Source organism: Rhipicephalus sanguineus, chromosome 5 (assembly GCF_013339695.2).
Source record: "Rhipicephalus sanguineus isolate Rsan-2018 chromosome 5, BIME_Rsan_1.4, whole genome shotgun sequence".
NCBI classification, from domain to species: Eukaryota; Metazoa; Arthropoda; class Arachnida; order Ixodida; family Ixodidae; genus Rhipicephalus; species Rhipicephalus sanguineus.
The window spans coordinates 82,278,976-82,306,826 of NC_051180.1; the positions used below are offsets into that span (position 1 = coordinate 82,278,976).

At 45.4% G+C, this 27,851-nt stretch overlaps 1 protein-coding gene across 8 annotated transcripts in view; it reads right to left on the reverse strand.

Annotated features, from left to right (window-relative positions):
- LOC119393888 (ubiquitin carboxyl-terminal hydrolase 2) overlaps nucleotides 1-27,851 on the reverse strand; it is a 288,961-nt gene that overhangs the window by 41,370 nt on the left and 219,740 nt on the right. For 2 of the 8 annotated variants that reach the window (XM_037661078.2, XM_037661077.2), the window contains exons 11-14: nucleotides 27,599-27,677; nucleotides 25,195-25,296; nucleotides 23,311-23,434; nucleotides 19,851-20,693 (exon numbers count right to left, since the gene is read on the reverse strand). The exons of 3 other annotated variants lie outside the window; for them this stretch is intronic. In XM_037661078.2, coding sequence (XP_037517006.1) covers nucleotides 20,606-20,693; nucleotides 23,311-23,434; nucleotides 25,195-25,296; nucleotides 27,599-27,677 — 393 coding nt within the window. In that variant the 3' untranslated portion in view covers nucleotides 19,851-20,605. Of the gene's footprint in view, nucleotides 1-19,850; nucleotides 20,694-23,310; nucleotides 23,435-25,194; nucleotides 25,297-27,598; nucleotides 27,678-27,851 lie in introns of those variants that run through there. 3 more of the 8 variants (XR_007416386.1, XM_049416406.1, XM_049416407.1) reach the window with 3 other exon arrangements.

The window sequence follows — 27,851 nt, forward strand, 5'->3', positions numbered from 1 at the left end:
CGTGGCACGTAAGTCATGCTGTACATGACACGCGTGTCATGATTTTCATAATAACTCCTGTTATTTATGTTCGCCATACACTCTTGTCAAGCCATACCAATTTTGGTAAATATCAAATTAACGAAACGGCCGCAAGAGCACCAAGACTGTGGCATGTAAATCATGCTGTACATGACATGCATGTCATGATTTTCATGTTATGACCAGTCATTTATGTTTGTCATACAGTCACATTATGCCATACCAATTTTGGTGTACACCCCATGAACGAAACGGCCAGGAGAGCACAAATTCGTAGGCGGCTAGATAGGTAGATAGACAGATAGATACGCTCAAAGTCGCAAAAGTTCGCTAAGAAATGCTTCGCATTTAAAAAAAAAAACATAGACGCAAACCCACAGATCTTCATAGCTCGAAAAGTCACCGATGATCACGATAATCCGTCATGCGAATTCTGAGCGCAGCTTTGTGTTGAGGCAACGCGAACTGTGTTTGAATTTCTGGCTATCCGCATTGGAACATTCGTTACATATTGCCACAGAAACTGTCAGTGCTCGAGTGCTACGCACGCCACTCCGTGCATTGCAGGCGTCATCGACATCCCCGTCACGACAAGCGAGACAGTAGCAGCGCACCCACCAGCCCTGCGTGCGCACGAGCTCCGACCGAAGGGCGAGCACGCATGACGGAGGAAGAAAGCGATGCAGTGGCTCGTGATATCGACAGAATCCACGTTCGCTGTCTTTCGTCCTCGTTCGCTCTATCGGTTACGCCGACTACGCCAACGGCGATGCCGAACAACGCAGGAACAGACGCCTAAGAGCTGCGCTCTAAAAGCACAGCGCGTATCGTAGAACGTCGTGGACTCAAATCGGCGTGCACAACTCAGTTTCACGATTATTTGGACACGTCTAATTCACACCATATTCTTCATTAAATTTGTATAACAACGTTCTTGCACAATTTCGCTTTCGCAATTTGTTTAGTAGCGCTAGATTTCACGAATAAACAGCGCGTACATAGCCTCATCCGTGCGCCCGTCGCGCGGAAAGACTATATATGGCGGACGCCGCCGGAGCGGAGGCGTGTCGGTGACGTGAACAGCGTCATCGCCGCGCTGCGACGTCACTGCCCCGCCCATTCGCCAGACTCTCCCCATCGACGGCTCTGGTTGACCGCACGAGATGGCGCCACCAGAGCATGGGCTGTAAGAAACTGGTGGTACCCGCTGCATCGCAGCTCTGAATCGTCGCTCCGTATTTCGGTGCGTGCCCTGTAAATAGTTACCGCTGCCCACCGGAATTTTATGGCATACGTAGATGTGGTAGCGGCTAGCAAAACTGTTCAGCATGCAACATAGCACTCGTGGAAATGCGACTACTACTGCGTACATTTCAGCTGCTTCGATCGCGATGCTGATATGCCAAAATTTAGCCCGGTGGCGTTGCGTCGTGTAAAGCGCACACTACATTAAACAATCATTACCATACGCAGGAAACGTTACTGAGATTTCCGAGCGGTCAACAGGGAACAGTCGATTTTTTAATCTAGCCCAGTTTGGTCTTGCAGCATCATAAATTACAATTTATTGAAGTGAAAATCACCGCGCTCCTATTCGTTTTATTTTTACATCGTTCCGTAAGTGATTGTCAAAAACGTGACAATTTATTTTAAAGCTTCAACTACGTCAATGACTGTTCCAAGATCTGCAATTTTGTCCATTCGTGAAGTCAAGAGTCATAAAATATTTTTAAAAAGTATTAGTTAAGGTACACCGTTTGTCTTTGCGAATAAACTACTAACCTGTTTCAAGGTTCGCTAAGGACAAACACCGGTCGATGCGACCTTGTATTGAGGTTCGAATCTGCTGGGTGCATTGTGCTGTTGTCTGTTGAGCAATTTTTCAACAGATCTTGCTGCCCACAGAAGAAATGAAAGCGTTGGGCTGGAAAAAGCTGTGTGCGTGCTCTTAACATGACTAAATAAAAAAGAACAACTTTTGCGGAGATACCAATAGTTTATTCCAAATTATGCAGATGTTTGCAGTTCTCAAATGTACAGCATTAAATTGTGTTTAGACAGCACTCCTTCAAATTTAGTCACGAGACATAGGCCGGAACTAGAACTACGAGCATTTACTCAACTTTGCATGAAAGTTCTTCCTGCGTGCTTCCCGTGACTCATTAAAGCCTTTAACATAAAAGTGAAGCCTTGTGAAGACATAGAACTTGACAATGCTGGCTGTAAGCACTTAGGAGTGCTCACTGCATCCTACACCATATGAAATCTCAGAGTTACCCAACAACATAAAATCAAATATACGGTTGCTGCATAGCTTCTCCTGGCTGAAGAAAGTCGTGAACATGTTCTCCAAATTCCTTACTGTTAAGAAAAGCACACGTGATGGATAAATCAACCTTCCTTTGTCACAAATAGCTATGAACTCATCATCTTCAGACATATCACTTGGTCTTCGCAAAAGCAAGTCTTTGCATTGAACAGAGTCATTACGAGAGATAAACTTGCGCGCTAAATACCCAGCCATGTAATTAATGAGCCTGTCATCACTCTTTTCTACGACGTAACCACTCTGTTCTGGAGAAATACGATGCAGTTTCTGTTCTGCTAAAGAAAGGTTACCCGACTCGATGAGTTTGTCAATGTCAGTTTCAGTAGTGTAAGCATCACAAGCATCGAGCAAGGAACTGACGGCCTCTTTGGTGTCGGCATTGCCTGTTCTAACAGTGCTTGCCAAATTGTAAAATGCGAGGCAATTCACTACAGTCAAAAACTTCGGCAATGCGAAGAATGACGGCTGCGCTCCTTTCGTCCACTGATATCCCGTTTTACACCGAGAATCGAAGCAATGGCGTTGACGCTTGCGGCCAGGCATTGCATCTCTCTTTTCCCAGTGAAGAAAGCGAGGGCACGGAGCACAACACAACGACACAGCGACGCAAACAACACCGGTAACACTGCAAGAGCAGCCAAAGCAAGCTGCTGGTACTGTACCGCGAGTGTCAGGCATACAGCCCACGCTACCGCAGCGCCACCACATACATCCGGGACCTGTCAACAGTCGTCGCTTCACGGGATCGCATGGAACGCGCCCTCTCCTGACCCCACTACCCAGTATATTCTAGTACACTATAGTATGGTGGCTAGAGGCATAGAGTTTCCTACAATACTTACTAGAGGGAACTCTGGCGCTAGTGTCTATGGGAGCTGCAATGCATCGCGCTTCAGCCAGCATGGGAATCATGGGTAGTACACGGATTTGTCTAAACTTCGTTCTTTAGGCTCCGTTTGGCTCCGCGTCGCCTGCATCCGCTTTGTCGAAAAACGAAGTTCAGCAAAAATCAGCAGTTTCACTTCACCACTTTAACTTCTTTAGGCTCACCGATTCAAATCTGGTCACGAAGTTCATAACGATCCATTCTTTTATCCGAAAGAAAACCAAAACATAGCAATAAACAAAGCCACAAGTGCGTTCGAAGCCCACAAGCACGAAGACTAGGCAAATCCGTGTACTACCCATCATTCCCATGGTGGCTGAACGATCGCAGCGCCAGAGTTCCCTCTAGGTCATTTTAGGAAACTCTATGGCTAGAGGGACTAGAGGGGGAGGTGTGAGCAACGGCGCGCCGGAGACGAAGCATTTTTTCATGACGATGCGACGGCGCGGGAGGCATCTCGGTGCCGACAGCAGCGCCGCCGCATTGGCGCGTCCTCGGGCGCGTCTGTCGGCTCAGGGTTGCCAGGTTGGGCTATAAATAGCCAAATTGGGCTACATTTTTGTGGACTTGGCGGGATTTTTTGTAGTTGGCTACTTGGCTACTTTTGGGCTATTACGTGCCTTCGCTTCAAACGCTTGTTTTCCAGTGCCCTTTCTCCTCTTTAGTGGGGTTGTGCCTCCAGTTTGTTGTGAATCAAGTGTTTACGTACACAGTTATCTTTACTTCACTCTTTCTACTATCCTTTACCTGTGTGTTTGCATTCTTTAGGTATCAGCAGCCTCCACCAGACAATTACAGTAGTCAGTAATAATGAATCTATTCCCTGCCTTTTAAGGCGAAGCTTCCTTTGCCGGGTTTCGCGATGCTGCTAAGTTGTTCCTTCTCGTGGCGAATAAATTTGTGGATTTAAATATAAAGTGTACATGATAGCACGCACGAAGTAACTTGGAGCATCGTAACGTTTTTCTGTGCTATGCCTACTATCACCAGATTTTACGCATCACCGTTGATTTTAAAGGTTATAGTTCACCGCTTCACTTCAGCTTAGCTTGATATGGATTCCAACTTATGCTCTGAATGTGATCCGCATCATTTACCTTTAGTTATTTGCTTTAAACCACGGCCGCTACATAAAAAAACGTAGTGGCCGTGAAATACCAAACGAGCAATTACTAAAAACATTCATCTCCTCCATGGGGTTCTCCATTCCTTTGACTACAACCGTCACATTGTGTCATCACTTTAAAGAAAACAAATTAATAAAGAGCAACAAGAAAACAGAAATTCTAGCAAATAAAGTGACATTTCCTTTCTATTTCTACTACCTGCACCACACACGCGATCTTGCAAGCAGCAGCACAATTGGAGACGTGTATAAACTCTCTGTGTATAAATTATAATGAATAGAAACCTTTTTCTATATTTGCTCTCTTTGGCTATTTTGGGCTATTTTTTATTAATTACGTTTGGCTACTTTTGGGCTATTAACGGGGGGAAATTTGGCGGGTAGCTCTCCGAGTACCTGGCAACCCTGTGTCGGCTCCGAGATATCATCCGCGCGCTTGGTACGGACGCGAGGCGCGTTTTCCGTTCACGACTTCTTACGGCGCACCATATAACCAAATAATTTTCGAGATTAGGCAAACATATCAATGAAGCTGGCCCAACAAGAGCTTTGGTAATTGCTTCGTACTGCTAAAGCTTTGTGTGGAGTGTAACGATTGGAAAACACTGCACCTCGGCTTATGCAGTGGGTGGTCGTTTGCCCCCCGTTTCGCTGGCAACTTCTTGGAAAGGTACGCAGCAACGTTGGGGAACAAAGCTGGAACCGCATCTGGTGTTAGGGAAGGGCGACCACGGGGAATTTCTACTGTGTCACCGTTGATCACACGTGTGTAGCTGCGAAATATAAACCTCTTGTCGAAGTTCAGTTCACAGACAACGCTGTTCTCCAGCGGCTTATCAGCTCGTGGAATGGAACGTTCCCAACCCTGGCAGTCGACGTTCCGATCATCGGCGCACGATAACTGCGATGAGAGAGACCTTAATTTCTATCTTGTTAGCAAGTTACGGAAATACGGTAAGGCAGTACGTACGGTACCGCTCCTCCTTTCCCGGTCGTTGAGCGGCCAAAGCACAACCAGCGGGAAAGGAGAAACGCTACCGTACGTCCTTACCGTATTTGCGTACCGTATTTCCGTAAGTTGCTAAAACTCTCCAATGTCTCTGCTGTCTCTGCAGTTTTGCCATCACGTAGCGTCAGCACATGAAAACAACAAACTCGCAGGTGAGCCGTCGGCGCAATGTAGCGGACGCTTTTCGGCTTTCTTGCGAGGCTCGGTCGATCACATAAAGTAACCAAGGCACGCGTCCTCTGGTCCGGTGACGGCGACGGATAATCTATCGACGGAACGACACAACTTCACGACAGAAAATGTGCGCTGACGAGATCGGCAGTAACACCGGCGTTCGCCGCACAATTATCTTTTTCGCTCGCGAGAAAACGCGACATGCGTTTGTCGCTCGCGAACAATGCGGCATACGTTTATCGGTCTCGAAAAACGTGACATGCTTTTCTCGCTCGCAAAAACCGCGACATACGTACGTTTCTCGGTCGCGAAAAACGCAACATGCGTTTCTCGCTTTAGTAGACAGCGTGCCATAGACGCGTTCGCTGACTTGGAAATTCCGGTTTCCCGCGAAGCGCCGGTGGCTACGGCAACGCATTTGGCCATCAGGCACCAATACGCACAAACGAAAGCCGAGCAGGCGAAGCAACAGGTGACATAACACGCACTTTGCCGGAGAGAATCCACGAGACCACTTCGCCAGACCTCGCTCTAGGCATCTCGGAGACGACGAGCGCGCCACCTGTCGGCGTCATGAAAATGTGCTTCACCGGCTTGCACGGCGCAGCCCGGCCGATGCTGACACCTCCCCCTCTAGCCACCATAGCCGCAGTTACAGTGTTCTGTAGCCGCAGTGGCCGCAGTAGCCGCAGTCGCGTCTGCGAGTAGCGTGAGTGCTCGTGGTCAGTGTGGCTGTGTAGTGTGCGGTGTTCGGTATTTTCGGCGATAACTTCGCAGTGTTCTGCGAGCTCAGACGTTTTGTTTCATTCTTTGAAGTAGATGTGTGTGAGCAAAGCATTTCGATAACAGTTCGGTAGCTTATCGTCGCATTGCACACTCGCAAACGCGTGCTTTCTGGAGTGCTGTGCCTAGTACTGCATTTGGTAGACAAACTTGCGGGGTTGACCCCCCCCCCCCGAAATTTTTCAGTTTTGCTTGCGTATATTTACACGCACGCACGAACATGCATAAAGTATGGTAGAACCCCCCCCCCCCCGAAAAAAATTTCTGGCCACGCCCCTTTCAAGAGAGGCTGGGGCCAGGCGCAATACTACGAAACTAGAACACCCGTGTACTGCTTAGATTTAGGTGCACGTTAAACAGTCTAATAAAATGCGTTGTTTGGCTAGTTCGTGCATGGATATTTTCTCCATGCGCTCGTCTCTTGTTTTTCAGTGCGCCGCTTTTCTAGAAAAAGAACCCTAGGTGGTCCAAAATTAACCCGGAGACCACACTACGGTGGGCCTTGTAATCATATCGTGGGTTTTCTACGTAAAACGCCAGAAATCAATTATTGGCAGTGCTGAAATTGATTTTGTCAGTTTCTCAAGGCGCCCACCAAGGTGCTGAGGATAATTAAATGTTTTGTCAGCTAGGGAGAGAGGGAGGAGTTTCATTAATGAATACCATAGGTGTCTGCCTAGTGACACACTTAACATGCTACTGGGTATAATGAAAGATGAAACGACGTAGACAGTGAACAACAGATGCGCAACATATACAACGCACACTACAGCACATTAAACAAAAGTATCTTAATTGGGGCAATGAAAGGGGAAGATGGAGGCTTAAAGGGGTGAAAAATCTTGAACAGGGAGTGTCGCTGGAGCCAACGTTTCGACAAGTCCACTTGTCGAAACATTGACTCCGGTGGCATTCGTTCCCTGTACAACAATTTTTCATCGCTTGAGGGGACGAGTGTCTAAAGGAGTTTGATTGTGCCTTCGTGGTGTTGGATATGCGCAGGCAGCACTAGTATCCTATGAACATAATGTTACTGTGATGGCAGGCAGTTGTATGGGCGTCACTGTGTCATTGGATGGAAGGTCACGTGTAATGAGTGTCCTGGTTCTAACGTTAGGACAGCAAAGTTGTACAAAGTGCTTGGTGAATGAGACAACAGGTTGTGTATTGGCCACTGTGCTGTGATTCTGGAGATTTGAGACTACAGTGTGCAATGTCCAACATTGACAGTTGCAAGAAGTGGCAATAACTATTGTCCTAAAAAGTAGCTCGGTGCACATGAAAATGAATGACAGTGCTGCAGTGACTCCTGATAAACAAAACTTTCTTAAGTGAAAATGCCAGATGAATGCAACGATGATATTAACCTTGGTTTTCTGCCTATAGGCCTTGTGTTAATTTTCGTGAAGTAAAAAACACAGCTTTCTGTGAAGTCTGGTTAAACAAGACTTCCGCCACCTCATTGTCGCATAGAGTGGGCAAACTTGGAAAAACATCCTCTCTGTGTGTCTTTTAATGTTTGCTTATTAGTGGACAGTTGTGCTTTTGCCAGTAAAGCAATGGCCAAAATGACATTGTATTGCAAAGTGACCCTGATACCATAACCAGATAGTGTGGCCTGTGGTTAACGAACCTATACATCACCAAATGCAGAGACCAGTGTCCTTCTCTGACTTTTAACCACCATGGTTTCAGCTCACTTTATAAAGCCACCTTTGATTCTTTTGATAGCTGTCGATATGTTGGGGTTCACATTACTGTGGATATTCACTGGTAAACACACATTAAAAAATGACTATGGCCAGCAGCACTTTAGGGTACCTTATCAACAAGTTTCAACCCATCCCTGAATTTTGAAACTCCTTCTTTACAAAGCACTAATCCAGAGCAAATTAGTATATAGTACATTGCCACAACCTGGGACCTGAATACTGGCAGCCTAGTCTATGTTCTTAAAAACCTTTCAAAATTACTCTACCCGTTTCATGCTAAACAACTGTTGCGATTCTGTAAGTATCACTGAAATGAGATCTTCAACTGAATCTACTTGCGAACCAATGTAAATGTTTAACACTTATGCATATTTTTGGAAATCTGCCACAGTCTGTTGCTACACAACCAACTAATCTCTCTCCTTTCGTATATGTCGTCATAAAGTTAGAAAAAACATGTCAGTTGTCATTCATCCCTCACAAATCTTAACGACTGGGAACTGCCTTTGTGGCTCAGTTGCCTCAATTGCTATATTCCATTGCAATTTCGCACTGTTTTGGGTATTGTATACTCGGAAATTGATTGCGCTTGCACATTTTTTTAAGCGAGAGCTGTTATGAGATCACAACAAGAGCAGATTTTAGCGCCATAGTTGTCCGCTGCCGCCGATGTCCGTAACCACTGTCGTGCAAAATAAGAAAAAAGTATCCAGGATCAGATGGGACTTCAACCCGCGGCCCCTCTGCATTGCAGTGGAGCATTCTACCACAGAACCACTCAGGTGCTTGAAACTCCTTTGCAAAAAGACCCTATACAGGCATCGTCTCGGGCAAGGAATCACGTTAACATACGTAATATAGCGTGGTAGAAGAGTAAAATAACAACCAGGCGTCACACAACGTGAATTGCGCAATGAGTGGGTCGTTGAATGCGTCCAACCCATTACAAAGGGCTCAGTCGTAATTCTTCATCGTCATCAGCCACAGCACAAAGTGCACATAATGCCTTACAGATGAGTAGTGGGCACCACGCTTCTCTGCAGAATGACTAGTAGTGCTATAGTGGGTGCATCCCTACATCACAAAAATTACAATTTATGGCATAGTGGGTACCTTCCAAGTGTACTGGTATTAGTTGCCCCAAGAGAGTTTACAAGCAGCTCTAGAAAGGCTGCTCTTCCAGCTTTCGCTGTGACTGCACTGCATGAATTCAGCGCAGGCAGGGCGATTTTTTTTATGTGTCTATACCGAGGTGAGTGTTCCGTATTAGTGTTTACTTAAGAGATACTCGTAATTAATTCATCTTGTATTTTCTTATGTTATTCTGAAATTTTATAGCTAAGAACCTAGAATTTTCTGTACACTTCTACTGTTCAATTGTTCCTTGTATCCCACCCTCCTTTACTGTTATCGACCCTTAAATTACAATAAATCAAAATAAAAGGTGATGTAAATTGTGTAGAAAATCTAATAAGCCACTCAGTTGTGGTGGCAATGTTGGCGCAAATTAAAGGGACCCTGCAACACTTTTTCAGCATGTTCAGAAAACGCTGCCGATCGGTACTCGAGGCTCCCGAGAACACGCGAGCCAAACATTATAGCGCAGCACGCGACCTGGGATTTACAGTAAATGGGCCTTTTTCAGGAGGGCAGTCTGCGCATGCGCAGCGGCGGTGACGACACGCGCGCCATGTTTTTTGAGGGTCAAAGCGTGTCGACAGGAGCGAAGTGAACGCCACCTGGCGTGGAAGAGTTGCAAATTTTCCCAAAAAATACCAGGCCTCCGAGAACGTCTACCGGCACGTGGCGGGCAACTTCGGAGGCCATGGACCCTCAGTTTCGATTTCAGCGATCTCCACTAGAGGCGCTGTTCAGACCTGAAAAAGGCCCATTCTCAAAGTCAGCTAAAAAGCGCTTCCTCTTCTCTCGACAAAAAATGATGCTTACGGCGTCACAGGCAGGTTCCACGCCATTGGCTGATTTGAACATGGCGCGCTCAGTAGTTACTGCGGCCGCCGCGAGAGGTCGCCACTCGCCCGCGCAGGTGATCGCACTGAAAGTACGCCACGCGATCGAAGAAAAAAATGTGCTCAAGGTCAGGAGGCGCGCATGACGTACTTTCTTCCCCCGTGCTATCTCCACTGCTTAGCTTCCAGCGCTTTCGTCGGGGCAAGAGAAGAGAGAAAGCAATTACAGCGTGCGACAAATCTTTGTAACTCCGCTCGTATATACTGGATGGATTCTAAATATTTTAGCAGCGTTCGATTCGTGAGGCAATAAGTTCCTTAAGTGAAGCCATTCCATGGCTACTTGGAAAAGTGTTGCAGGGCCCCTTCAAGTGTGTCAAAGTTGCATTTGTGTTCTGATCACAAGCACTTACTTCAATTTGCAAGTAATAATGCTTTCTGAAAAAAAAAAAAAGAGTGCAACGGCGTTGGTAATTTTTTTTGCAGTCAGGTTGACCCTGCTGCACTTTGTTCAAACCAGTGCTCTCAGTCAGCTCAAAATGTAATTATGAAGTCCAGGTAAAAGTAATGATTCCAATGACAAGATATCTATATTACTCGAGATGCAATTGAACATCTGCAGCAGTATAAGTCAAGGACTGCATATAATTACTGGTAATCCTTAGCGTAAATTTCTGCCATAGAAGCTACATTACTAGAAGCAGAGTATGATGTGTAAAGACATTTCTTTTTTCTTAACATAAGTAATGTTAAAGCACTAGAATGCTGTTCAAATCGGCTGATTTGTGTGTGTGTTTTTCCTTTGGGCAAATAAAACTTCAGATACACAAAACATTTTGTTGTACGTCTTCAAGTTGCATTTAAGTGGTATCTACTCTACTAAAAATATACAAACGTAAAGGACCCTGCATGCAAGTATTAGCAGGGTGATACGAGGTGATTCCACTCCTGCGCCAAAGTGCGCCAAATTGCATTTACTGCGCCATCCTGATAATATCGACGAAATTTGCGCCAAGCTGCGCCAAAGTCTCGGGTTTGGGGGCGTCTATCACCGGCAATCGCACCGCCGGCGCGTCAGAACATCTGCAGCTCGATCTTGGGGCTGCCAATAAAGTCGCAATCATGGACCAAGAATTATTCCGCTGAATAAATAGCGCTCGCGCGTGCGTTCCGAGTAAGCCACGATGCCATGCACGGTGCCGACGCAGCTTCTGTTCTGCAAGTCGGCTCGACAGCAAAACGCGCTCTCCGCAGAGGCTCGTGACGTCTAGGCCTATCGGTAGCGAGAAAGTGCGACGGCGATTCATCGGCGGACGTCGTCTGTTCCAGAAACGCTGCTGATAGCTCGTTTCAAGCGTCGCATGGCACGTAAGGAAAGCAATGTTCAGTAATAACTACATGAGTGCCGCTAAAATGTCTGTCACTTCTGTTTCCGGACATCGCGGAATGAAATCTGGGATCGCTCGCAGTAGATATATGGGACAATATCGAATTTTCCTTGCTTCGCGTTTATGGAAGAGTACGCGAACGGTGGAAACGCGTTGACACTTTTCCTCAGATATACTTTATCCATGGATCTTCATCCAGAACAGCTTTTTCGTAATTCCTTCCGCCAGCACGTCCGAGTTTGTAATCACTCTGTGGTAAATACCCCCTAAAAGGCCCTGCCCTTTCGAGCTCACGTGCTAGGGTTCCAATACGAATTTTTGCTTGCTTTTTTAAAAATGTCATCTCATTAGTAAAATCATATCTCCTGGTCGGAGCAGCCGCAAATGCGCAGCTGTCAGTTGTCAGTAGCGGGCCCGTCGCTGACGGCCCACAGTGAAGCGGCTACGCCATGTTACACGTCCGCCCCTCGCTTTCGGGGGTCAATAGCTAACGGTTAAAAAAATTCAGTTTCGCTTAAGAGCGAAGCAATGAATGCGATACCAAAAAAATTGTAATTGTGAAACGAAGTAAGACTAGCAGCTAACTCTTTTGGATCCGATCTCGCGTAACTAAAAAAAAACGCTGGTTTAAGCATGGCCACTCCAGGAACCGAAGCGTTTTCTTACTCTGAGTTCTCTAAACGCGAAGTAAGCGTTGAAAACACAGCAAGTTTACGAGCCGTCTCCTGATGACTCGAGATAGTGCGCGCGCAAGCGACTGCGCCCTTTGAACGATGCGCCCCCCCCCCCCCCCCTTCCACTCCGCTGGCGTCCCTTCATGCTCCTTACGAAAGACGGGTGTGGCGTTTCCTCTGTTTGATGAGCAATCGACGGCAGGCCCGCACGCGGGAAGATGTTATCTCATGCGCTCTCCGTGCGGCGGAGACAGACGGCCGGCTAGTTTAATCTGCGCTTCAGCCGCGTTCGTCGCCAGCGCTCGCGAGCTTTTACCCGCGGCTAGAATGCGCGTGGCGATGTTAATAATTTAGACCTTATACGGAAAATTACAGCAACGGCGACGGCAAAAATCCGCCGAGAGTGTCCATATAATTGCTATCGCAAGGGTCAATGTACGGGGCAGATTTTGCGCCCCCCCCCCCCCCTCGGGAGCATAGGTTCTTTCAGAGGCCACGGATGTGGCTATTTCGCGCAAAGAAATCACAAGGGGAGGGTTAAGGGGAGCGCGGTTAAGGCCCCCCCCCCTAATCACCCTCTTAGGTAATTAGGGGGGGCTCCCCCCCTGTGCGCACGCCTATGCTCCCGAGATGATTTTTTCCATGAGATTTGCAATGAATCGAAATATTTCTAGCCTTCATAAGAGCCCCATAATAATACTCAGGTGCTTGAATGTTAATGCAATATGCTTCTGTATTGCACTCCAGGATGTAAAATTCGCTGCTCCAGAGTGCTCCCAGATGCAAAATTATCTGCTCCAAAGTGCTCCAAGATGAGAATTTTGCTGCTCCAAAGTGCTCCAAGACGGAAATTTTGCTGCTCCAAAAATTGCTCCAAATCAGAAGTCCTCGGTAGCATCACTGCGAGGAGCATATAGAGAGAACTGCGCAGTCGTTCTACTGCTTTCCATGTTCCCGAGATGTGCCAGCGGAGCGACCAGAGACAGCTATTTGGCTCTCCAGTACCTGGCCATTCACACTAACTCGCCAATGTTGGCAAGCAACCAATGACCTCCTAAATTGATGTGCTGGATCATTCAAGAGCGTGTTTCAGGCGAATGCCCATTTCGTTTCCTGCTCCACCATCAAGTCTTTTTGATATATAGCATGAATTGTGTGTTGACACGACATTTAATTAGTACTGTTGTAGTGCTCAGAGTGCCCATTTTCAGTCTATATGAACACTAGTCGTAAGTATCACGTTCGAGCGCAGTTGTAGGGGTCAAATTCAAGAACCTTGTCGCTTGTAAGTGCCTTTTGCCATTGGGTAGTGGCCTTCGCTAAACATTGATGGAATGATCGGAAATTGCCTGTTTGTTCCTGCTCACCAGGGTCCAAACCTTCTGGTGAATGAGCATTCATTACAGGAAAAGGAGTGGCTTCAACTTCGCCTGATTTAACTGTGTGTGCCTATAAATGCCCGATTGGCTCATCTGTGCCTACGGTATATATGTCTACTTTTGCTAATATGAATATGCTTTTTAAACGAAACATACATATGGAAATGGCTTTTCGGGGTGCTTTGTTTCGGAAACGAATTCAGTTATTAGTTAAGCCCCTGTGAGGATATTAGCGGACTGCAGAGTGAGAAATAAATGATTATAGTCCTTTAAGAGCCTGTCTTTCCCCTTGGCAGGTGGCCACCTCAGTCCAAATAGCCACATTGAATGAATTGATGAGTCAAAGCAAAAGGGCCTTAAATACAGCAAATCGTTTCTGCAGAAATCTATGAGACTGAAAAAGTTTCGCAGAAGTGAAAACTGTGGTCCATTTGTAACTTGAAGCTTGCTTCCGTCCAAAGCAGGCTTTCTTGGTAGCTTTTTATTACTTTTAGCAGTCTGACAATTTTCTCTCCCCCAGTATTTCCTCCACCTCGCAGATTTTCGTGGAACCGATTTGCCAGAATAGTATAAGATGAATAGAGGGCTGATATTTAGGCCTTAAAAATGTGGCTTTTAGGTGCCTAAAGAAGGCACCTAAGCAATGGTTTTAGACATGATAAAGGTTCCTATAGGCAAAGCCTGTAGCTGATCTGCACGGTCAGAAACTGTAATGTAGTGTTTACTTGTGAGCTCGGAAAGGCAGAAAAAATATACACTATGCATCTCACTGCACAAAGCTTTGCCCGGTCATTTGTCCTCGCACCATGAGCTCTAGCAGGTTCTGTTCTGTAGTATAGCGTATTGATCTGCGGTTGTGTATGGTTTAAAGTAGTGGATGTCATGCCATACTATCCTCCTTGCATGAAAACAAAAATGCTCCCCTTCCCCAGCTCCTGAAATTTCTGAGTGCCAGCATATCTTGCAAAAGATGATGTGAGGCGCCACCTGTCTGCTTGCCCCAACACTACGAAAAAAATTCCTGGTGAAATTTCTGAACACAGAAGCTAATGCACACTTCTTTTTCTTTTTTTCAAAATTCAGCACCATTTTTCTTAGATCAGTGCACTGACAAAGGAGGCTTCATGATCTCTTGCTCTAACATTGCATAGTAAGAGAGAAACAACTTTATTGAAATAATGAATTCTTGGTTACGGTGGGTGGAGCCCCTCATCCAGCGCCTCACCAGTTATCGCAACTCACTGGATCTTGTTAAGGGTTGCCAATTGGCTTCCCTAGTCCAGTACAGAGAGCCATGCCTCCTACGAATAGTGTCCTCTGCTATGAAGAGTGTCCTCTGAGATGGCCTCTGCTGGACGCTGCATGCACAGTTATGTTAAATGTTTGAGTGTCGGGACAGAGTCGCACCATATACATTTGTCGCTGTGTTCAGCGCCAGACAGGTTCCAACAGTGTCGGGAAGGTAGTAAAGAGCTATTGACATGTTGAGAGCCAATGTTGATATTATCAGCTCTTATCTCTTGGTCATGCTGCCAGTTGTTTTTTTGTGCGCAACAGCACCTGTTAATGCTGTCAGGCTGCATGCGTAACAAGATGTTCTTTATAAAAGCGATATAAATGAAGAAAGGCCCCGCTTATTGGAACCTTGGCTCCAAGCTGCAGCTTCTGTTGTTCTACTGCTGTTGACCTCTTAATTTTCCTGTGAATTCTTTCACAGTTATTGCCTGTAGCTTTATTTGCATGTCATGGCAGTACATCCCGGGCTTGTTTTTTCATTGGTAGTGTAATGTCAGCTTGACATTCAGTAGACTCTCAGTCAACGGAAATCTCTTAAAAGGAACTGCTGCTTAAATGGAAGAAACGCCTCTAATATGATTGCTTTTCTACTTGAATTCCGCACTCCTGTTCATCTCTCAGTAAACGGAACTCCTGCTAAACAGAACACATTTTCCTGGTCCCTTCAGGTTTCATTTAATGATAGTCTACTGTAATGGGGATTGTAGCTGTCTACGTTTAAATTACAAGGAAACAGCTGCCTCTATGAACTGTAGAATCAAAGTGGAGATCAGCCCCTTAGAATGTCAATGTCAAAAATGGTCGACTATGCCACAACTATCGCCCATCATGCAATGAAACTGGTGGCAATATCTCATTGAACATTACTACCAACCGTTACAACCAGATATCTCTTTGCATGAAAGGGACAATTGAAGCTGCTGCTCATTTTGACAGTACCATGTTTTCATCTATGGCTTTTAGAAATGAACGAATTGGGAGCAGGCCACAATTTGACGAAGTAAGCGACACGAAATGCTGTTAATTCAGCTAGTTGCTCTACCACTCTTATCCAATTCAGAAATCTAATGTCAGAAATCTCTTCCACACAGTGCTGTCGAAGGAAGTTCAACTGTTCTCGTATGGCAATGCAGCCATTCTCTTATGTCAGCCAGAGAAGAGCCAGCAATGGAATCGGCACAAGAGATCCACAGTGACCACATAACAAGGGCATCAGTGAGAACCCCTAGCTGCAACTCTAAGATTGGTGATTACTCTCGCTAAGAGTAGCCAGCAGTCCAGCTCCGGAGCGATTGTATGATCAGGGCAGGTAATAGGAATGTGCTGCTGGACATTGACATCTGTGATGCTGGTACACCAGGAACATCCCAGGTAACCAAAGTTAGCTTTCAAAGATGGCTTCCCAAGATGTCAAGACAGGGAGCCTAAGTAGCCTTTGCCAAGCTGGACTACAGATGTCTTGCTTTCTGAACAAGCTGGGATAAAGGTGTCTTTCCAATGAGTTTTTAGGACAAGTTCGAGATGTCTTTAATACGGGTTATCTCGCATACACTATACATAATGAACAGTACTGAAGTTACAGAGCTGGGTCATAATGAGGTATTTGAAAATATTTTGAGTATATTGAAGAAATTCCACAAAATGCAGTGAAACATTTGGTAAAGTTTTGAATGTATTCTGGACTGCAGCTAGCGAGAACCTAAGGACGTCAGAAATGTGTGAGAACTCCCTAGCTTCACTGTTTTTGATGACTTGCTCAGATTAGTACACCTCCGAGGAGGACCTTTTTCGTCTTTGCTAAAACTCATTTGATTCAAGATATCACTTGCAAGCAGACAAACACACAGGATGCCAAAAGCCTAACACTGTTTATTTCACAAAGGATGCTTTAAACTTCAAACGTGCACGTGCTTCACATGAGTGTTGCTTCTATTTGCAGCGTGCATTCGCATGCACTCCACTAAGAAGGTGAGTTCAGTATGACAAACGGAAGTGATTTGTGGCTTTCACATTTTACACAGAGCTACAGAAGCACTCAACTCCAAATAAAGAAAAAAAAGGAGCCAGAGCCGGCAATAGCACGTCTGCTGCACCTTTGGCCTGTAAAAGCAAGCAAGCAATCCTGAAGCAACTTTTAAGAAACTTGTACAAGCGAATGTTTGAACGAACGGCAATACAAGCTTTCTGTGAAAAGCAAGACCCGCCACTGCACATTCATCAATGTTGCACAGAGAATGCAGTCCTCGAGCGACTGATAAGAAAAAGCATGCACATCAATGGGTATTTGTTTTGAATTTGCTTAGAGCAGGCCAAGGGTACACATTTATGTGCTGGTGAACATTCTTCACACTCACAACACTGCATGTAGCCCTTCGATGCACATGTGATGAACATCTGAAGAGATCACAAGTTGTACCTTCCTGTACCATATTCACAGCACACCCATGTTACTTCATTCTATTTTCAATGCAACAGTACATTTATAATTTAGCTGTGCTTGGTCTCAGAACAACAGGCCTGTGAAGGTAGACTACTGACTGCCAACAGTGTAAACTCTAGTGTGGACTCTTCTAAAAAAAAGAAGATGCAAACAATGCATTTCAGATAGTCTCTTCAAGTAGATCTGGCAGGTTGCATTTACAGTTGCTGTGGTGTATTTACAACAGACTGTTTTACAAATCTGGCATACCAAAGAGTGCTTGCTTTTTCTAATATAGGACAGGTACGTATTGTTTACAGCTAGCTAAGAAAAACGCTCTCTTCAATTTTGGCATTTCAATGAAGCCTTGCACTGCAGTCCAGAACTTCCAAAAGCAGCTGCAATGAAACTGGAATCTGGTTATGACTGCAAGTAGCTACTTTAAACAATTTATGCCACTTAATTGCAGCTACAATGATGCAGACCAAGTAGACTATTATATGTTTAGCCAGAATTCATGGAATGGGGTGGAATTAAAGTGAGTCTCAATTATCAAAATCGCATCTTTATAGCACGGTGTGGTTATTCATGTAATGGCAAGCAAGCACTCGTCATGCCAGACATTCTCATTCAACAAGGCATCAGGGGAGACAAACAATACCAACGAAAAAGAAAGGAAAACCTTTCAAACAAACTAAGTATGACAACGGGTGATATAAGGTGATAAGGTTCTAAGATCTAATGGACGCACTCTCTAAAGAAAAATAAAACTCAAAATCTCTTCACTCGAAACGCGCTTAAAAACAACGCTGATGGCTTCTCTAAATAGCGAGAGCTTGGCACATAACCAAGCTGCAACTCTGCTCGGAACAACAAAACCTGCACTTGCCGTGCATATTAATAGCAGGAAATGCTCGACGATTTAGCAGCAGAGAGCCAAGTAGGGCTGCTGACACATCCTTCGCTCAAAAACACAAAGAACAGCATTTCAACAAAAACAAGAGCAAGAGAAAGAGTACTCTCTCTCGACGCACTGCGCTGAGAACTCCCTCAGCTGCTTTTCTTAAATAGGACATACTTTGAGAATAAACATGCTTATATACAAACGTGTGGGTATATATATATTTATATTTATATATATATATATATATAGTATCTCAATAAGCAGTCAATTACATTTGCAGTTTCTCTCTTGCGCTGCAATGCCATCGAACTGTAAGACTTCCTTTGCTTTTGCTAGGGGATCGAAAATAGGGTATGTGCAAGAGGGCACCCATTAATGCCAAGGGAAAAAAGCCCTCGACAATTTCACACAGGGCGATCAAAGTCACAGTCACATGTGCGTGCAGATTGCACGTATAATGCGAGATGACCTTGTTGCTCTCGTGTTCTTTGTTCATGTTACCGAGAATAGCACCCCAGACGCACACATAAGTCAGATGCCCAAACATGCCCACCTGCTGCCCTTTCACAATGCAGCTGCGACGCTGCCCTTCCCTCGCGACGATGCCAGTAGTGGGAAGCTGGCTCACGCGGCCATATCACAGTAGCTTTCTTTAAGGATACATTGCACCACCAAAGTACTAGTGTCGAACTTTGTATTCACTCGGCACACTGTTTGAAAACGGGACAAATTCAACTATACCATAGAGTTGCTGCTCGATAAATTCGGAAGGGTGGCACCGCTTAATTGTAGCACACCATTTCCTCAGTGCATTCTTCCAGGACTTTGCTCACGTAGAATGGCTTGATAAATGTTTCGACTTGCACACGTGGGACGAGGCGTGTGCATTCACAAGATTAACAGGAAAATGCACCCGGCAACAGTATTTGAATCAGCTACGGTGAACTCGTCACTGCATGGAATAAAGCCTAACATTTGCAGACACATACAAATTACTTGGAGAGGTTAAATTCCCACGTGGAAAGTGTGCAGGGTACGAGAAAATGAATTCGGCGTGCAAACAATATTTGTTCATTAGTTCACCAACAAGCACCGTATTTTCACTGGCTTGACTGCAGCCTTTACTTCATATTTGCAGAAAGAGAAAGCACACAGCAGTAGGTGAGCCTAGAGTTGCCAAAGTGCCCCGAAAGAAAAACGCTGCAAAGAATCAACAGGTGACAGCAGTTTAACAGTGCTCCCTGTTAGCACCCCACTCTAATTTTTCATTCGCGAGTACTGTGGCTTATAGCGCAAGACATTGTTACAGCGGCCAACGACAACAGCAGAGGCACAGTCATTCGGTGTTTCCATTTTGCCAGAAGCACAATTTCTATGTCTGTGTGATTGCCAGAACAGAAGGCCTCTTCAAGTTTCGAGCCCCTGTTCCCGTGCAGTGGAAGAATATTCCGCACTCTGCAGCCCAAGTGCTCGCATTTTACAGACATCCCTTTGCCACTCACAATTCCTCATGTGCAGTATATAGAAAATTTGGAAAATGATGGTCTACTGGATACTTCCAGGCAAACACTATGCAATCACTTTTATCAAGCGTAGTACGTATACTACCCATGGAGTTCAAGCTATATCATTCAAGAAAGTCGAATGAGGCTGCTTGCTGCTCTCACTTTACCTCCCTAACCAGGGGCATGCAGCTGTGTAGCTGCATGCACTGTGTAGCTGCAGGGCAAAGTGCTCAGCTATACTGTACAGGTAGAGCTGATTTATGTTGCCTATATGAACACTCTCGAGGGTTCATCTATGCGACCCGCCACAATGAGCAACCTGACAACACCAAACGTTTCTGCCCTATACAACTTTCAGCCACACTTTCTTCCTCGTTTCCTTCATGGCAAATTGGCCCACCAAGGTGAACAGCCAGCCTAAAAGAGGTTCACATACACTCAATCAAAACATCTCGGTAACCAGAAACACGAAAGCAACGTATAATATCCGAGCATACTGCTCCACAATGTCACAAGAGGACGCAAGTTCGGCAGAAGGGTGGGCAGTTGGCATTCGCTTGTCAGTTCCACCAACGTGCATGCGCAGATGCACGTACGTGTCCATAGCGGGCCAACATTTCCCAAGAGAACAGGGTAGCTGACAGTGCAGATCACAAGCATAGGGTAGCATTGCTGTAACTCCTGGCTGGTGCACGGGGAACCAATGCTGTCCTTATCGAAAGCGGGGAGGGCCCTTGCTGCACTCGGTGATGGGCGAATGTGAGCCGGTGTTATTTTGTGTGACCTGTCCAGACGAATCTGTGGCGTGGATGGTGGCAGCTCATCACGACCGCTGGCGACTGCGGTGCGGAGTGGCTGCAGGCGTTGACTGTGTCGAAGTGGGACGGGCGGCGTCTGTGTTGTCGTCTTCCTCCTCGGCAGTGGGCTGCCAGAGGGAGCAGTGCGTCTGCCAGTGACCCGGACGTGCCCGGTGGCCCGTTCGCCACGTGGGCCACCTGTCCGGGAAGGCAGGGGGCACTGCGGGGGCGTGTCCTCAGAGACGCGAAGACTGCGTGGCCGCCTCGTAGAACAGGACGTACGCCTCCGACGAAACGACACGCGAAGCACTCACTTCAGAGACCCTGCAAAGGACAGCAAACAGCGATCACTGATCGCACCATCTATTTAAACTTTTCATGCAATTTCACGAACAGTGTTTTCCCATGGTGGTCTAGTGGTTATGGTGCTCGACTGCAAACCCGAAGGTTGTGGGACTGAACCATGGCCACATTTCGATAGAGGAGAAATGCTGGGGGCCCGTGTACTTATATTTAGGTTCATGTTTAAAAACCTCAGGTGATCGAAACTTCCACAACCCTCCACAATGGCGACCCTTATAATCATATCGTGGTTTTGGGACCTAAAACCCCAACAATTATTATCATTATATGAACAGCATTTCTCAGGGCTTCCCTTTTACTGGGAATTTTTACTACTACACATGTATTGTGGCCAGCTGTAAGCAGGAGTTCTTGCAGGCAAGTTGGTGGGTCAGTATGTTTGATACTCTCTTGAAGAAAAAGTGAGAAAGTGAGTGATGCGAAGCTAAATATTCAGCCAATCGCTTGCAGAATTTGGTTGTATTTCTAGCATCTATATTTCTTGCAAACTACAGCAAAATGGACAAAGTCTAGTTAGACTCCCTGCCTTTCGTTCATTGTGTCTCCCTCTATCTTGCTATGCTCAAACTGCATGGAAAGCTCTGGATACCTTAGAACCTGTCCTTGAAACACTTCATGAACGGTGGATTTCAGCCCATTTTCGCAACAACAGGGCATTGTCCTAATTCAGTGCCACCTGACTAACTGCAGTGGTCTAATGGTTATGGCGCTTGACTACTGACCTGCAGGTCGCGAGACCAAATCCCAGCCGCAGTGGCTGCATTTTGATGGAGGCTGAGTGCTTGAGGCCCGGGTGCTTAGATTTAGGTGCACGTGAAAGACCTCCACGTGGTTGTAATTTCCACAGCCTTCCGCTACGGCGACTCATAATCATGTTGCAATTTTGGGTTTTTAATAATTATTATTACAGTAAAAGCACGTTAATTCGGATTTCACGGGACTGGAAAAAATGTCCGAACTCACCAAATGCCGAATTATTTTCATTTTAATGAATACATAAATCCAATAATTATTTTGCACAAGAGCAGTGCAAAATCTGCCACGCTTTTCATAATTCGTGGCTTCATTCACAATGTGACCGTAGCTGAAGAGCACCGTGTCTTAAGCTGAAACGTGCTTTGAACCCATCCCTTATATTGTACCACCACCACCAACGCCACCACGTGCATATGACAACAATCTTTTTGCCGGAAAAGTGGCCTGCAACAGATCGTTTGTCCACCACAATGTAGCAAGCGAGTTTTATGCTAACATGCAAACCGCGGCTGAAGCACTTCGTCTTAAACAGGTTCCACCATGTTTGAGTTTTGTGGCATTACACACGCATTGCTCTAAGTTAAAAAGAAGCTACTGAGTGCTGCATCCGCTTTGGGCGAAACCGTGGTCGCTGTATGCAGCATCCTTGCAGTACACATTTGCGGCGCTTTGAGATCGGCGCGCTCTAAAGATCGAATTAACTGGGTGGCAGCCAAACACAACCGAATTAACGAGAGTTCGATGCCATTAATACATATGCTTGCAGAGACCAGAGAAAACATCCGAATTATCTGATTTTCCGTATAAACGGGGGTCGAATTAACAAGCTTTTACTGTATTATATAGTGCCACCTGTCAACAGCAACAAAGAGCTCTCTGCCACCATCAATTGGTTTAGTCACGCCGCTGGAGTAAGTGCGCACAGCAGAGCGCTGAAAATAAATGAATGCAAGAGTGTGCGACCCAAGAACAGTGACATACATCGCAACAACTAAAAGTCGTTTACGTGCCAAACATACGGTATGTTTCGCAAGCATAGAGCAAGACACTGTTCAGAAGCTATGAGCTCCAAGCTTTTTATTTATGCTTAGCGTCAATAATAATTTTGTTGATATAATATAAAACAAGAGCAGCCACTTGATACTTCTCAGCTGTACGAGTAAGTTTCGATGGAAGCGGACTGAACGTAGGTTTCCATTCAAAACATGCGGCTATTTTCGTCGTTATGCTTCCCGAGATTTCCTGAAGCTTGTAAGCTTCTATTTTATGACTGCAAGACTTTCTTGAATGAATGATTGTGAAGTTTTTCAATCACAAAATCAGGACCAAAATTGAGAAGGACGCACAAATGCGATTTCCACAGCACGAGTACTATCATCCAAATAATGGCAGATGGAGGGGAAGGTCAGTGCTACCAGACTGAATTAGGAAAGTCTATTGCAGAGGAACCAAACTATTTAAGTTAGTGCTCTCTGTTCTGACCACCTGTGCATGTGCAATAAACGCGGTGCAGCAGACTGGAGCCAATGCTTGCAAGAACAGCTGATATGACTGACATGTCGTTTAGCAAATACTACTTACAGAGCACCAAAGAAAAAAATTATTTTCAAGAAGCTTGCGATTTCTGTTCCCAATGGTAGGATTCACTGCCTCAAACAGACATTTTTGGGTAAAGTCTAAAGTATGCACATAGCAAAAGCGACAATTAAAGCACCGCAAATAATATTGAACTTCACAAGTTACAAGAATAAGATTGCACTGCCCACAAAAGTGAAGGATAAAAGCATACGAAGAATGACAATCGCTGAGCGAATCCACCTACTTTGTGTCATTGCATTCGTGCCATTCGCCTGACTTCGGGTGCAGGCAGGTAGCTGTGTAGTGGCCAGAGTAGGTGGAACCACTGTGATTAGACACTGCATACAGGTTGTACATCACATAATGACCTGCAAGGAAATGAGATGCACGACAGATTAGAATTCATGACGCACACAAGCAGAAACTAAGGCCTTAAACAAGATTTCCATATGAGGTACAGTGTGGACCTGCCCTGCAGTTCTGAAAAGCGCGGAGCAACAAGTTACACTACACCATGTTCAAGAAATAGAAACCTATGATCAAATGTAACCGAACGCGACCCAGCATAACACTGCCCGCTAAGTGTTGAAGCGAAATATACTGCTGCACAAGTATGCGATTGTCACACCCGATTCATTGAGGAAACGCTTATGTGCAATCTTTGCAAAGACATATTGAAGGATAGCGGAAAATTATCTGTCATCTCAAGATGCTATTGTGGGGAGTAACTACAGTTGTAAATCATCAAATATTCTGTGAGAGTCGCATAACAGCAGGACATAAGATTGTTTAGCAGCACATTACCGAGCAAGTGAACTAGGCATATGTCACTGTCACTTCATGCTTTTATAACAATTAAAACAAGATGTCTTTGAAGCTTATAACAGTAGTTACTATGTGCACAACAGTGTTAGTTGCTTCTACTATTTAATACAATGTTAATGGCCACTGTTTGAATTCTGGAGGGTTTCCGCCAATAATGTTTAAGGAGGGCATCTGTATAACTGATTGACAACGTTTTGTAATCGTACAACAGGCTAGGTGGGGACTGAAATGAAATGGGAAATGAAACACACCATCCTCTTAGACTGTTGGACCACACCTCAAAAAAATCTTTCATCATATCTTTAATGTTGAATGGACTTAGATGCATGAAAGAAAAGAGCTCATTGCTGCTTGCAATTCGAGAATTTAAGAGGTCACAATTACGTTCCACTCTTACATGCGAACCTTAGAAGTCCTGCAAGCTTCTTTTCTCAGAGGTGGCACAAAGCTCGTCTCTATTTTCATGTCATTTCCTCACCTACGAAAACTGTTTGGTACAAGTGGTGCTATTTTGCATATTCGAACACTTATTTATCTCGCGAGATTTAATTAATATTGTCCCTTTAAAAAAGGGTCCAGTGCGAGAGAATTTTCATTCAAAAGAACGTGATATCAAGTTGTTGCAAGCTCTTTTTCTTCACTATACATGACTTCATCATCGATGAGCCAGCGTTGTCAGTGTGGCCTTAGTGGAAGTGACTGCAAGTTCCAATATGCTTGAAAAAAGAACGATCAGGACTAGTAGTGTGCATCTAACACAAAATTTACTGTGTTTCTGGAGTGTCGCAGACCTAGCATTAAACTTAGCTGTGGTGCAGGAGCAAATAGATGAAGGGCGTGACGTGGCGTCATGCCCTGTGACGTCGTGTCATAGGGCAAGAGGTCACTCACTGGGGACTACAAGCATATTTCCATCTTAGCTAAGCGTGCCATGGGCAACTGCCAGACTAATTCTGTTCTCCTAATGTTATACATGCAGGATCCAAGACCTCTGAAAGTAATGCATTGAGCTTAGCAAGAGATGGTACTCTTTGATTGAAACACGAAAATTTAGGGCTAAGTATTGTACATACTTTTGTTTCTAGTGTCTAAAGTTCGTGTCATATCGACGTAACATTGACTAACACTTGCGTTGGAGCCAACATTAGCATTAGCGGCCAGATTTGCAGCGACAGGACCCGGTTATCATGAACAGTTGATCATAGCAATCGTTATACTAAAAACAATGTCGTGTTTCAACTTGAGAGTACTGTAAAGGCACACAGCTTTGTCTGATAAAGAACTGAAAATGAAAAGAACTCACTGTTGGACATGTACGGGCAGAGATCAAGGTTCGTCAGGGGGAACTCGACACGCGTGTTCAGCTTCGCCCGAAACCTTTCACTGGGAGAGAATCGCTTCAGATCTGATTATCAACACAAGTCAAGGATAATAGAAAGGTATTAATGTTTAGCAGTCATGCACCGTTCAAGGCCATCGATTTCTAAGATTAAGTATCTTCGTAGTGTATATTTTAACTGAGAGTAGATACAGTAAAAGCTCGTTATCCGACTCTCGTTAATTCGGAAAATCGGTTAATTCGGACACGTCATCTGATCCCTGTAAATATACGCGTCACTCTATGAGACTGGGCGCTCGTTATTTCGGACAGATTTGACCGCAAATCGGATAATTCGGCGACTTTCGGGCTGCTGGCGAGGCTCGAAAACAAAAAAAGAATAATTCGGAACAGAAGTGAAGCTCAATCGCAGCATCGCCATGGACATCAATTGTCGACTTGGCTTGACTTGAGACTGGTTGAACGCCTTTTCTTCGCGTGTGTTGTTGGTGGCGGTGCCATTTTATTGCTTTGTTCCCGTTAGTGTGCTGCATCGTTGAACGTCGTTTTATCGAGGAACGATTCAGTACGGCTCCTTTAGCTTGATTGTTGCTGGTGCTTTTGTGCTGACTTTTCGTGTGAACGCACTCTCCGCCAATGGCAACGCCGGCGAAGCGGCCCAAGTACGAGGCGAAGGACTTCACCACCAAAGTAGAAATTTTGCGTGCCCTGAAAAATAGGCTCTGCTGACAAAAAGTTGCTCCTGTGCCATGACGTCGGCAAACAATACTCCCGAGCCTCCCGAGTGCAGTTAGCATTCTTGCGTATGTGTGGCAGAACACGCCTGCGCACGCCATTGCCAACTGTTTCAGCCACAGCGGCTTTGTTGTACCCGACTCCAGCGATGCCGAAGTGTCGCCGGACGACGGTGCCGACGATGGGCAGGATTTCGGAAGTGTACTAGAGGATTATATTGGCATTGATGATGGCATTGCCACTGACGGCTGTCTGACTGATGAGCAAATCATCAAGGAAGTGATGCATGGCAATGAATCCGAGAACGAAGAGCCTGAAGAGGAGCAGCCACACCATGAGCCACACGGGCCCCCTCGCACTGTGAAGGAAGTCGCGGAGGCCCTCGTCGTCCTTGAAGAACTTTGTTTTGGCACTGCAGACAGCATGCGAGCTGCTGAGCACCTTGAAGGGCTCAGAAAAATTGTGTCCGCGCGAATTTCTGCTCGAAAACAGACACGCATCCGCGATTACTTTTTAAAGTAAAGGTATGTTGAAAAAACTCTTGCATTTATTGTGTTTATTTCGACCATTCGATAATTCAGACGTTCGGTTAATTTGGACATTTTTTCCGGTCCCTAGAAATCAGAATTAACGAGCTTTTACTGTACTTCACCAATGTTCTTGACACACATCTTTCCAAAGGCATACGGCACAACAATGCTGAAGATGTTTCAGGCAGTGCTTGAGCACATCTACGAAGAGGCGTTTCCACCAACAGGTTGCTTATGTGCCTCACGAATGTTATAGTACTTCAACAGTATAATAAGAAGTAGAAGATGCCTTCAGCACATGGAAGTTACCTTACTTATACCCGTGTCACATGGACAGCTTTAACTGCTGTTATACTCAACCGTGGTTTACAAGATTAATCACAGGTAACGCAAACGCGGTTCGCCGCTACTACACGGGCTCACTTAACTCAGTTGACCAAGCAGATGAATTCACGTGCTGACCATGTGGTCAGCAAGAAGTTTGGGCACACCCTCAGCAAGGTTCGTGGTACGAGACAGACTTGCTACACCTCCGCGACAGTGTATTGAATCATTCCACCTTCGTCCACATATTCAGTTTTTGCTGCTCTATGAGGCGGCTACACACGAACAATGTGAAAAGCAATTCCCTTCAAGAATTGGTAGCGGTAGGGGCTGTACTCTCGATAATCCCGCTAAGCAGGGAATAATCTTTGTTTCTGGCTGTTCTAAAGCGAAACTAGTTTTCCTTGATTATTCGCAGACTGAAGTCGCTCTCCGTGAAAATAATCAAACAACGTGAAGCTGCCGATGAACTTGCGCCGGTTCACGGCTGGTGCACAGCTTGTCCGCCATCCTGAAAGCTTCTCGGTTTGCGAGGGTAAACCGTGCCTGCTAACTCCATTTGCGATAACCACAGTTAGGAGACTAACTGCGGTTATGTCTGCTGTGTAGCTACCTCTAACTGTGGTTAGCCGTAGCCGTAACCGCGGTTAAGGCTGTCCTTGTGAAAGAGGCATTACCGTCATCTGGATTTTGTCACAAGAGTTTGGAACAGAGAGAGATCAGTGTAAGACACACAGCAAAAAAACGTTTTCTGAATGTATGACAGATAAAAAGGATACGAAGCACAAGAATTTTTGGACACCGGTGGATGGTAAAGCTTTTCGTGCATTTCTGACGGGTCTTGCAGTGGGAGCAAGTCTGGAAAGAAAAAGGAAAGAGCATTCAAAACAGAGACAATGTGTAACGTTGAAGTAACAGCAAGAAACAAAGAATGTGCTCCACGTGAGACCTGTTTCCAGTCCTTTGTTCCGCAACACATTTATAGGTTGGCCAACTAGCTATTCAGCCAGAACTATACTCACATTAGACGTT